This window comes from Natator depressus, chromosome 8 (genome assembly GCF_965152275.1).
Source record: "Natator depressus isolate rNatDep1 chromosome 8, rNatDep2.hap1, whole genome shotgun sequence".
Lineage (NCBI taxonomy): Eukaryota > Metazoa > Chordata > Testudines > Cheloniidae > Natator > Natator depressus.
Window position 1 is genome coordinate 105,755,903 of NC_134241.1, and position 13,246 is coordinate 105,769,148.

Below are 13,246 nucleotides of genomic sequence, written 5' to 3' on the forward strand. Positions count from 1 at the left end.
ATTATCAGTGCCAAACAAATTATAAGCACTGCAAATCCCATTGGAATATTTAGAAACTATTTTCTGCCATCACATTAAATATTTGTGTACGTGTGGATTTTTGGTAGGGTGAGAGGGAGAGGCCAATGGAGAGCGGAGAAAAGGAGAAATTATCTGCTCCTCTTGGCTGATAGCCATTTTCTCACTTGTTCAGTTCCCGGCCATTAAAGTGTGTGACTGAAATGCAGAAGCACCGAGACAGAGCCCGAGATTCACTGTTCCTGTGATCTCTGAGCCTTCTCCGCAGCCTTCCAATTCAGTGACATCCTGCAGGCTCTGGGGCTCGGCTTTGGGTCTTTCTTTCTTTTCATTGTTCTCATTTTCCATTGTTGTCTTAGGTTCAGGTCATTCTGAACTCCAAGAATTCTTTTTTTAGAGGGAAAACAAGAGCCTCTGCCTCAGTACAACTGAAACGAGAGCATGCTGCAGGGAGGGAAATGGGAAGTAAGTAAATACTGCACTGGAACAACTGCTAGGAGGACTCGTTCAACACGTTCTCCTTCTTGTTAAAATCAAATTAACTCAGATGGCTGCTTGGTGGCTTGTGTGAAACAAGCTGGGGTCCCACCAGCTCCTGGGGGCAGGGCTGCACATCACAATACCAGCAACCTAACTGGATCTAGGGCTGAATGGGTCACAGAGAATGACCCCGCATTAGAGGTGGTGACTCCAGTTCAGAGGGTGCAGGGAGAACCTGCAAAGCGCCTGCCCATGAGGGATCTGTTCTGGGAATTAAACCAGTCACCAGGGCTGTCAAAGCCAGCACTTTCATCAGTGCTAAATGTGTCACAGATCTCAAAGGCCTCGCATCAGCCTAGACCTGGCATTCCGTGTACAGATTTGACCTGCCTATGCCCTTTCCCTGTGCGATTGTTCTTTGGTCCCACTCTGCTCTCAGGGCAATGGAGCTGCATCAGGACAGAGAGGAGGGTAAAGCAACGTTCCCTCGTGACCCAGAGCTCCTGGTAGGACAGCAGCTGGGCTTGTCAAGGGGTCACCAGAGCAAGGCTGAGGTCACTGGGGCTCTTCAAATTCTGCTGCTAGCAAGGCAAAGACCCAGCGCAAGTGAGGAAGGCGAAGGCAAACCCTGCCACCCGGACATGCAAGGGGGTTCAGAGGCCTGGAGATCCCAGCACGCCAAGGGAGTGAGAACCACAGAAGAGCAGGAAGCTGCATGTAACACAAAGGCACCAGAGCACTGGGCCAGTGTCCTCAGCTCCTCTTTCTATACAGGTGCAGGGGAGAGGAGCACTCGAGCCTTTGCCTACAGCCGTGATCAAAAGGGAGTTTAGCAATCTAAAATAACTGAAACAATGAAGCAAAAGGAGAAAGTGCAGCTCCTGCTCTCCACCAGCAGCTCACAGAGCGAGAGGGGGAGATCAGTCACATCAAAGCTTCCAACTAGTGCTCCTGATCTCCTACCAGGAAAGAGAAGCAGTTCAGATGTATTAGCGCAGAGCCTGGTACAGGTAATGGGTGAAGGCAAAACCCCGCATGCACTTCTTTCCCCTTAAACACAGAACCCTTAGCTTGTGTTTTGCATGCAAATATATTCTGTGCATTTTAACTCTCAAGCAACAAAGGCATGCAAGCAGTGTATCAATGCCATCACCAAAGTCATAGCAAACAGTAAGCAGATTTCATCAGGCGCACTGTGGCCGTGCCTGGCAGGGAGCCAAGGTCTGTAGGGGCCCGCCCCTTTCAGGGCCGGCTCTCCTTTCCCTACTGGAAAAGTCCCATCTGACGTGGCGTACTGTAGATGGATAAGAAGTGAAAAGGACCAACCTTCTCGCTGATCTGAGAGATGAAAGTTTGTTTTGTTTGATGGCAGAGTGCGATGAAGATGAGGAGGGAATAAAAAAAAGACAAGGAAAAACACAGAGAGTAAAAACAGGCCAAGCTTCATCTGTCCGCACACCACTGAAACAACAAGACAAGACTGCAGAAGTCAGTCAGGATTCCCCACAACGCACGCACACAGCTTCACACTCGCAAAAGACACAGAGCCTTCCACATGCATTGCTCTGACCAGGGACAAGCACCCACTGACCAACTCGAGACACATGGAGACATGGCAGACAGGAGTGCACATCACACCCAACAGCTGCAGTGCATTTCAGTGGGCAGCCCCTCTCCTGGCCAGTATTCGAAGCACAGACATGTAAATACATGCAACACACACACACGCACGCCTTTAGTCACCGCATGGATTTGCTTCAAACACGCGCGTGCTCCCATTCCAAGCATAGAGATGATGGTAAAGGCACTTTGAACCCACTGACCACACACTGGGAAGAGCATAGACATGTAGATCATAACGTTAAAATATGGAGGAAATGTTCCTGGTGGTAAATGGAAAGTCTTCTACCATGAAGAGCTGCTCCCCCTCTCCAACCAAAGAGCTAATTGTGGCAGAAAGGTATTAGACAATTGACAGGCATGTGCAGTCTCAGCTGAGCTCAGTGTCGGGAGGGCCTTACTGGTGCATTGTGCTGGCGTGAAAGACAGACAAGAAATCAAAGCAACAAGAACACCCAGAATGAATGTGGAGGTCCCAGTTTTTGTTCCTGCAGGAGAGACAGTAAAAGGTTAGTTACATTTTCCTTACGGATAAAGGACATCTTATTTCTTTAGCCAGAACGACATCACTCCAGCTAGAGATCTGTGGCATAGCGGCTGTCACTGAACCCTCGCTGAGAGAACACAAAGACGAGGGTTGATGGTTAAAGACTGCTTACGAATCACATTCTTTTGTGGCGAGGGAGGCTGTGGGGGGAGAAACCTGCTTTTCAGAAGAAACATTGCAAATTAAAACCCAGCATGTGGTACAGTGTGTACAGCAGTCAGTCAGCCATTTCCAGTGATCAAAGAGGAGAGGATTTTAACGCACACTGACATGATGTAGAACAGGCAATGAACTGCTAATATGGGCTACAGCAGAGGCCTAAAAAGTGCAGTGGAGCTTGGAGGAGAACAGCACAAGCCTTGCTTTTATTTCTTTGAGTACCTGACACTAGGGGACTAGAGCCAGAAGGCTGGGAACTCAGGAGCAAGACCAGAGATCACACCTCTTGAATGTCTGTTATCAACACAGCCCTGATTCCAGGGCCAGATTTCCTTCAGTCCCTTTCAAAGCTGGTATTCTCCCTCTGCCAATTATTCGTATCAGAACTGCTTCACCCTGTACAGACACAGAGCACAAACCCACATATGGTAGCAGGAGGGAAACAAGCTGGAGGGACGCTCTCATCCCCTGAAGAAACACATCCCACCTTTTGCTGGGGGCTCAGCAGGTCGAGAGGGTTTGAGATTCAGCTTAGCTCATCTCAAGAAAGAGGTCACGCTTCCTAGCAGCCCTTGCATTGAGAGGCAAGGCGGCGCCCCAGGCCAGTCCACTGTGCGAGGCAATACAGGGAAACAATCCTGCAGCCCATATGTTAGCACACTGTGTACTAACGCTGGCGGCAGCATCGTGAGACGGGGGTACCAGGGAGCTGTGATAAAGGTGAGGAAACAAGTAGGTTTAATTGAACCCTGTGACTGAACAGGGCAGGACAGCCCAGGGCAGTAAGAAGAGGGTACAAAGGCCACAATCCTAGTTTAATGGCTAGGTCCAGTAACACAGCAGCTGTGGCAGCCGTAGTCCGTCAGTGGGTCATGGCATGCCTTAGCGGTGGGTGCATTAGATATCTACAGTCCCCAAGGAATCACAGTTGTATATGACCTGGCCTTTAGGATGGGCAGGCAGACTGAAGCCTGCTGGTTCTACCGGAGGATCAACAGGTTTCCCCTTTGAAATCTCAGGTCGGCACAATGTTTGCTGCACTCGTGTAGCTGGAGGGGATCGGGAGCTTGTCAGCATGTCTGGAGGGCTGGCTGCTCTGGCAATGGCTTTCCGAAAAGTATTTACACTTCAGATTACAGTTACAGAGGTGAAGGGACACATGTGATACAAGTTCAAACAGATTATTTTCTAGCGTGCCAGACAAGATCAAGTTTCGAGGCTGTTGCTCATCACTAATTGCTGGATTATCTCTTAATCTCTTACTATATTAATGGACTATAGGAAATAAACAGCAGGCTGCTTCCCAAAGACTAGCAAAAGAGAAAGCCCCAGACAGAAAGCTCTCTCTTCTTTCTTTGGCTAATATTTAAATTTCTGCTGTTGTTACTTTGTCTGTAAAAAGGCTGAGACACACTGAATTGAAAGTTTATTCTCCTTCCAGCTCCCATTCCGATTCTCCCTTATCTGCAGGTCTCTATCCCTCTCACTCCTAGGCTGCGGCAGTATGTTTTACCAACAGGCCTGTCACCTTTCTCCAGTGCACTGGACACCGAACAGTGACAGTGAAAACCGCAGGGGAATTTGTGCCATGAGGGCACAGAGGATTTAGAGATGTGGTGCATGTCACGTGTCCACAGTGTCTCATGATCAGGGCCGGCTCTAGGCACCAGCAAAACAAGCAGGTGCTTGGGCAGCACATTTCGAGGGGCGGCATTCCAGCGCCGGCCATGCTGCCCCTAGAAATGTGCCCCCGCCACCCCGCCTCCGCCTGCTCCCCTGAGCATGCCGTCGCTGCGCCACTTCTCCCCCCTCCCTCCCAGGCTTGCCGCACGCGAAACAGCTGTTTGGCGTGGCAAGCCTGGGAGGGAGAAGCCCGTTGGCGGAGCGCTCGGGGGAGGCGGCAGTGGTGGAGCGCAGGTGAGCTGGGGCGGGGAGCGGTTCCTCTAACCCCCCCCCCCCGGTTACTTCCTGCGCTCCCCCCACCCTCGCTCCCCTCCGCTCCGCCCGCTCCCCTGAACACGCTGCCTCTCCCTCGCCTGAGAGGGAGGGGGGAGAAGTGGAGCAGCGGCGTGTTCAGGGGAGCAGGCGGAGCGGAGGTGAGCGAGGGCAGGTGGTTGCGGGGGGGAGCTGCAGAAAGCAATGGGGGGGGGGGATATGCGACACGCCCGGGAGAGGAGGCGGGGCCAGGGATTTGGGGAAGGGGTGGAGCCGGGGGTGGGCACGAAAAAAAGCAGGGGCGGCCAAAAATTTTGTTTTGCTTGGGGCGGCAAAAATCCTAGAGCTGGCCCTGCTCATGAACCCTGAGTATCCTGACAAGATTCAAACTCATCTGCCTTTCTGGGAACTCTGATGTAAATAAAATCACAATGGGAATGACAAGGGGGCAGCCAATCACACACAGACGGAAAAAAATCCCAACCCAGGGAAAGACAGCGAGGAAGCCTAAAGATCAAGGCCACGTCAGAGACATGCCTGCCAGCACAGACCATCAGGTGGCTCCAGCATGCCGAACCCTGAAATTCCCATGCTGACTGAATCTGGTGCAGACTCTTCCAAGACAGGATCATTTTATGCAGCAGCCGCAATATTCTTACTGCAGCAGCTTGCTGCAGACAGAGGGACTGTAGGGCTGTAAGAATCTTTGCTTTTGGATATTTTAGCCGAGAGCGTAGGCTCTTGCAGTAGGGATGGGGCCTGTGCCTAGGATATGTCCATACAGGGCTGAGAACAACGATCACAAGCTTAACAAAATACCGGTAGGTTTCCAAGGCTCCGCAGAGTGGGCAGCAAACAGTTTCTAACCCCCATGAGAGCTCAAGTCCAACTGGCACTGCCATTCCTCAGGGAATTCTCTGCTTTTGCTGAGCACCCATAGTGCATTCAGTGCTGTACACGATAAAATACAGAACAATAATACCTAGCTCTTACCGAGCACTTCCCATCAGCAGATCTCAAAGCGCTTTACGTCAACAGGCCCTGCCTAAAGACCTTACAGTCTAAAGACAGAAACCACCAAGACTAGGAAAGCCCAGAGGGAATTAACCTGTTCCTGCTCATTCACATAACTGTATTTTGAGCCCCAGGGACGCCACGATTTGTACTCTGACTTTCATTTTTCACACTTCTCAGCAGTGGAGAACTACACAAGGAGAAATTGGCTGTTTTATCCCAGATAAACTGAGAATAAGACCCTCCTCCCCCCACAAATACAGGATGTCCAGAAGCCACAATGCTGGGTGCATTAGAGACAGCTGAGAGATACAAATAGGATTCTCAAGACACCAAACTGTACCTTCCCACTTGTAGTGAACACACACTCACGCACACAATCAGTGGCACAAGCTCAGGGATCCATTGCGTGTGGCATGGGAAACAAGAGGATCCCTTTGTGCATGGGAAATGAGAGGATCTGGGATGTTTAGCGAGTACAGTGATATGATACTTTATACCAAATATTGTATGAGGGAGGGAAAATAACTAACAAGTCCTACCCAAGCAGTTGTATCACATCCTTGGACATCAACCAATTCGATTCCCTGTTTCATAAAGCACATTTTATAAATAATCAGACATGGTCCCTATATTGCACTGTTCACCTGCAAAGGGCTTCGCAAGGAAACATCAGTTGTGAAGTTTATTTATTTAACATCTGTACAGTGCTTTGAGAAAAGGGCGGAGAATGACTGTTTATTGAACAACAATTATTATTAGGGACACAGAAAAACTCTCATATGAGGAGAGACTGAAAAGATGGTTTGCCTTAAAGACGAGATGAATAAGAGGGGGCATGATAAAAATATTCAAAATAATGAATAGGACAGAGAAAGTACATCAGAAACGGCTGTTCTCCCTGTCTCACCACAAGAGCCAGGGGACATTTGAGGACAATGATATTGAAAGGTGGCAAATTTCAAACTGATCAAAGGGAAAGCTGTAAATACTTTTCCCCATGAAGCCCAGCTGGCCTATGGAACTTATTGCCACACTATTGTTGGGACCATAAGCTTAGCAGGCTGGAAGGAGAGACTGGCTGTTTATATGGTTAACAAGAATATCCGGAGTTGTTGTAGTGCATTCAAAAACCAAAAAGCCACCAAGAGTTTTGAAAGGCAGTGGTTTTCAGACTGTGGGTCGTGACCCAGTAAAGGAACTGGGTCGCGGTGGCTCTGGTCAGCACCATGGACCGGGTCGTTAAAAGTCCCATCAGTGGTGCTGCCTGGCTAAGGCAGGCTAGTCCCTACCTATTCCGACACCATGCTGCGCCCTGGAAGCAACCAGCAGCAGGTCTGGCTCCTAGTCCCGGGGGGCCATAGGGCTCCGCATGCTGCCCCTGCCCTGAGAACCGGCTCCGCACTCCCGTTGGCCAGGAACCGGCCAATAGGAGCTGGGGGGGGGCGGTGCTAGCTCACCTCCGCCTAGGAGCATGACCTGCTCCGGGGCGCAGCGCGGTCCGCGGTGCCAGGACAGGTGGGAAGCCTGCCTCTGCACCCCCGCTGCACCGCTGACCAGGAGCTGCCTGAGGTAAGCCCACACCCCAACCCCCAGCTCCAGCCCTGAGCCCCCCAAAACCAGGGCCCCTTCCTGCAGCCCAACCCCCTCATCCCCAGCCCCACCCCATATCCTTCACACTCAGCCCAGAGCCCTGACCCCTCTCACACCCCAATCCTCTGCTACAGCCCTGAGCCCCCCCCACCCCTCATCCCCAGCCCCACCCCAGAGCCTGCACCCTCAGCCCAGAGCCCTGACCCCGCCCGCACCCCAACCCCCTGCCCCAGCCCAGAGCCCCTTCCCACACCCCGGTACCCTTCATCCCCAGCTCCGTTGGGTCGCAGGCACCAACAATTTTCTTCAACTGGGTCCCCAGAAGCAAAGTTTGAAAACCACCATTCAAAGGGATGTAACCAGCTCTTCTGTCTCATGGTTCAGGCAACACTCCAACTACCTGGGGGGAGCAAGGAATTTTCCCTGCAGACAGGTCATTCCATAGCTGCTACTGCAGGGCTTCCTGCTCCTTCCTCTGAACATCTGGGGCTGGACACTGCCACAGACCACCAGTCCGGTCCAACATGGCAATTCACAGATTTCTATCAGTAATACATTCTCTCCTGGCCAAGCTAACCAGGCCTCACCTTTGCAACATCTCTTTGTATGTGACCACTGCCAGGGCCCTTCTCTGGATTTGTACAGTTCCGCCGGATCAGATAGGCACTGACACGGCACACGTGCTGTAGGTGTGGGGGTAGTATTTTATCACCCTTTCTCAAGAACCCTCTTCTTTGATCACTGATCATTTGATCAATGCCCTCAGCTTTGACTGTCCCATCAGCAATGCCCTCAGCTTTGATTGTTGTTGCTACTTCAGCTGGTTTTAATTTTAGATAAGCAAAACATTTCCATTTGAAATACTTCAAATCCTGCTGCCATTGCTGCAGGCCAGCCTTTGTCATCCAGCATCATTATTGTGATGTGCACAGCGCCCGTGATGTGCTCAGCACTTCACAGACACGCAAATCATGGGCTCAGGCTGGCAGCCAGTTGGGTTGGTTAGGTGACTTGGCCCCAGGGAGGGCTCCAAAGACCCCCGTCACGTGCCTGGAGACGCTAGCTGCGCTCTCATTGGAGTACTGTTGCCAGGACCAGAGCAATTTGCAATCCTAATTTTATTTTGGTTTAATTTGGTTCCGGGGTGAAACTCGGCAGATCAAATCTCAGCCCCCAAGCAAATTCTACCCCCTCCAAATTAAATACCAGCCTGGCCTTTTAAAAGACAAAGCAGGAAAATATAGAGGTATCATCATAATACTATTTATACTGACTGTGATCTTGTTTAATTTACTGATGTATAATTCTGCAGCAGGGCCCTTATTTATAGCTGTCTTTTTGAAAGCCAGTTTTGCGGGTTCCTGCTCTGTAATGTACAGTATGTGTCAGACTCTCTTTGTAGTAGAGAATTTTCTGTGTCTGCCTCACCTACCCAGTCACCAACAACTTGCTCTAGCCATACCCTGAAGGTCCAAAAAGTGGCATCTATAACAAAGGCCATTTGCTGGACAATGGGTATTTTTGTTTTACCCAGAACACGATGTCTGAATATGGAATCTCCTAATCAAACATGAGGGTACCCTACAGTTACACTATCGCGAGCAGCAGCACGGGGTCAAGTCTAGAGAATACTGTCGCGCTCTAAGAGGACATTATCCCATGCAGCCTCCCCATCCAGTGGCTTTGTATAAATTAGGCTAAAGCCAATTTCATCTGCAGGACAGACCGAGGCTGAGGCCAGAGGGAAGGGCCTATTCATGCAGAATCAGATGTTTAGACTGTATCCCAAAGCTAGGAGAGCCATGGGGAGCCTGCCCAATGCTGCCGGCATGGCAGTGCAAAGCCCTTTGCTGACTCACAAGCCTCTGTGTGCAGCTGAAGGCAACCGGAGGCCAAGTGGAGGATGGAAGAAATTTATTTCTTCTGGGAACTGGAGCCATTATGCTGGACACACAGCTCACTGATGTACTAACATGGTCATACTACTGGTATGCCCATCTTTGCTCCTGCTGTTACACTGATGTACTGTGTCTTGTCTAAAATTAGACTGTAAGAAACATGACTTCGTATGTGTTTGCACAGCTCTCAGCACCATGGGGTGCCCTGACCCTGGAGAGGACTCCGGGGCCTTACTGTAATAACAGCACACAAACCACAGCCATTGGACTCCCGAGCTGTTCTGACAGACTAGGCAAGGGATCGAATCAGAGGGTCGGAAAGTGCACCTGGACCGAAGGATGTGCAGTTCTAAAATGGCCAGGTGAGGCTGTCCTCCACTGAGAGCACTATAAATTCTCCCTCTCTGACCTGCAATCCCCCTCTCTTTGGCATGGTCTTCAATGCTTTTGCTTCTCCCGAGAGTGCAAAACATCTCCTGCCAACCATTCTGGGTCAAAGCCAGCCATTCAGAGTGAAGCGCTCTGTCAGGCTTACAGCACAGGGCTGCGCTGTGTGGCGTTGTCAGAGCGCACTCTTTACAGACAGATAGACCTGTCAGTTTAGAAGCAAAACACTTTTGAGGGCTGCTTTTCAGCACACTTATTACAATGAAAATAATAGCTTGAAGGAAAATGCATCCACTTTCCTTTACAAATCCCTTGTGTGGAAATGTTTTAACTTTTAATGAAGTCCATCTGTGCTGAAGTGCTGGCTCTGAAGGATTCAGAGGCAAGACACTGCGGAGTAGCCAGCTCCATCCTCCTCCTGTTCTTTTAGTGATATGGGAAGCCCTGAGCAGTGCCTGGATACTCACTCTCAGCACCCAGGAACTTCCTCTGTTAGTGTGAGGGTCAGGATGTAACAAAGATGCTAATGAGCTTGTGCTTTGTAACCCAGGGTTCCCACAAAGGATTTCCTGGGGGGCTGTGAAAGGGGAGGAAATGATCAAAAACTAGAAACCCCAGGAGTCAAGTGACAAACAAACATTTGAACTATTAAAAAAACAATAGGCTGTAAATGAAAGCAGACACAAGCACTCCTGAGAATTACCACTGGATGGAAATTAATACCTCTGCTCACAAAGCTACAACAGAAGCAATACTCAGCCACTTTCCAGTGAGTAGCTAATTCCTTGGGTATTCATTGTAATAAGGTCAATCATTATGAAACCATCATGTGGCAGTGGTGTAGCTAGAACACTTAATTCCACTGTAATTTAGCATTAATTAATGTCTTCTCTAGCAAATATGTAGGCACTTTCCAAGGACCCCATTGAAAGTTACCAATTCTTCTAACTAACCACAACATAGCACAATAACCACATGGGCAGAAACAAGGGATTCTTTTTATTCTGCAATGCAGACATGAGAGACAAGGGGGAAAAAAATTTCAGTTTGATAAAGGTATAAACTATGGTTCTTGGTTTGGCTGACTTGTCGAAGCCACTAACTGACGTATTCATGATGAACATTTTGTTTTTTAAAACAGTAGATATCAGATACCTCATGCATAAATATTATCTAGGAACCAGGATATATGGGGAATTTCATCTGTGGACGATTTATGGAGTAACCGGTCTTCTCTATACTGCAGGGCTTTATCAGGATCATGCAGGCTGGAGATTCACATTGTAAAGATGATGTGCAATAAAAGGAGGCTTGGTCCAAAATGCACACAAAAGGAAAGCACTGGTAAACAGACAATGAACTGAGCACAGATCTGGAGCACTCTCTTCATGGAGCATCTGGATCCTCCCATCCACGTGTAAACCCATTCTCAACCCCAAGCACATGCAGGCCAGGCAACCCCTTCTGTGTGACAAGCCAAGTGCTGTAGCTTCCTGTATTTCTTAAAGTCTTAAGGGATTCTCTTGGTAAATAAAGAATGAACATCCATGAATGGGAAACCAGGAAGATTTAAGCCAAGGTTTCTCCGTCCCTAAAAGCTGCCGCATTCAGCTGAAATACTAGCCTCCTAGCAATATTTTCCGTAGCATTTCTATGATCGATGGGGTACGTTTCATGGATTGATCCTATGTACAGGAAGGAAAACACTCAGCTATTGTGGCACGAAGGCTAAATACCCCCAAAGTCAGTGCAACAACATCCAGTGTGATACACTCAAATGAACACACTCTCCTTCAGGGTGTGAAGGGACAACCTGGGGATGAATTTTACTAAAGCTGGCCTGAAAAATGAATGTACAAGAATACAGGGAGTTTAAAATCACCCATAATTATACTGCACGAGTCAAACGAGTGGGTCCACTGCACAGAGAAAGCTCTAATCTTCTGAGCATGTTTAATCTGATACTTTAGTTTGCCAAAGATTTTTACAATCCAAATGATGCTGCAAAATGAGCCCCCTGGCAAATAAGTGAAGAATCCAATGCAAGACGCGGCACCTAGAAGCAAACAAAAAAAGCACAAGGCACGAAGCGGAACCTAGAAGCAAACGCATAGCATGTGACGTTTTATCATCATCCTCTCCTCTCTCCACACTGACCGAAGCATTTGTAGCTTCCAAGGGTGGCTTTGGGGGTTGTGCTCAAAGGAGAGAGAGAGAGGAAGAAATGAAGATGAGATTTCATTTACCAACAGTTGTCAGTGTCTTGAGTTACTATGTGGAAATAAAGTTGGGTTCGAAACACCTTCCGAAAAAGCATTAGGTAGCATCACACCCCTTGGGCAAATCCCAAACCAGTTTTCAAGGGTTTCTGACCTGGTTGCTCTGGCGATACCAGATCCCAACCAGGGAAGAATTTTTTTTTTCCCTTGATGAACAGAACAGAGTTAATCAACGATTTAAAGACGCCCCTCTCTCCTTCCAAACTTGTAATTCAGATTTATTTAATGTAGAAAAATAAATTAGGCCAGAGGTCCATCAGCCATAAAGTCTGGTCATTTTTGTATTCTGAAAACAACAATTTAGAAAAGGCAAGACAATAACTATTAGAAAGTGGCTTCTTCGCATGAATAGCAACTGATTTTCAGCATGGTTCTTAGTGTGTATCTTTAATACCCATAGGATCTACCTTCAATGCAGATACAAGATGGACCGAGAAAACTTCTAAAAGCTGTTCTGGTCTCTAGTTTTTAAGGCTCAACACCCCAAAGCAGGTGGCTAAAGACCTGCTCATCCACAATTGACAAGCTTTGGCTTAGCGGGTAAATGGGACTTTATTTTAGACTTCTCCACTGAAGCTTTGTCTTTAAACAAGAGAGATTGAAACACCTCTCCTCCCCTTAAGTAATTGTGCCACAAAGTGAAGAAATTCAAAGGAATTAAAATTCTGGCCTTAGCTCAGCTCTTTTGACAACAGAAGCATCCCACAAGCTTGGTGAAGATGGATTTCCAGATCTTGCTAATTTGAGTCAAGCCTGGTGTTATTCAAACATGCGTTTGGATTTAATTTGTCAAATCTTGAGCAAATGGCCACTCAAGTCACACAATCCACAAAGCGTTATCGATGCACAAAGACAGGACCACATACTTGTTCATTGCAAAGCCACACAGTTCATTAAACAGGGAGAGAGTGACCCTGGGAGAGAAGCTGCTCTTACCTCGAACGTAAAGGTTAGCTGGAGCAGAGTAGCGGGTTCCTGCACTGTTGGTTGCAACACATTCATATTTGCCTTGGTCAGACTCCTCACTGTTCTCTATTTGCAGAGCTCCTGTGCACAAACAAGAAGACACAGACAACCCAGGTTATGGCAAGTCCAGACATGGCAACGGAACAGTTTCACCACATGAGGAACACAGGCTCTACTTGAAAAGTAACTTTCCTGGGTAAGTGTACCACAAACTGCGGCCCTCAGACTCTCAGTGGTACCTATCTGTAGCCCCAGGGTGTCCATGCTGTTGTGGGTGAGTTGTTTTTAATTGCATGCGAAAACCAGTTATTGATGCCTTTCCAATGGACACAGGTACTTAAATGCACTGC

The 13,246-nt window shown here is 48.5% G+C and overlaps 1 protein-coding gene across 14 annotated transcripts in view; it reads right to left on the minus strand.

The window, feature by feature from the left end:
* PTPRF (protein tyrosine phosphatase receptor type F) overlaps window positions 1–13,246 on the minus strand; it is a 599,167-nt gene that overhangs the window by 98,957 nt on the left and 486,964 nt on the right. For all 14 annotated transcript variants that reach the window (XM_074961921.1, XM_074961920.1, XM_074961934.1 and 11 more), the window contains one exon: window positions 12,867–12,977. In XM_074961921.1, coding sequence (XP_074818022.1) covers window positions 12,867–12,977 — 111 coding nt within the window. The remainder of the gene's footprint in view (window positions 1–12,866; window positions 12,978–13,246) is intronic.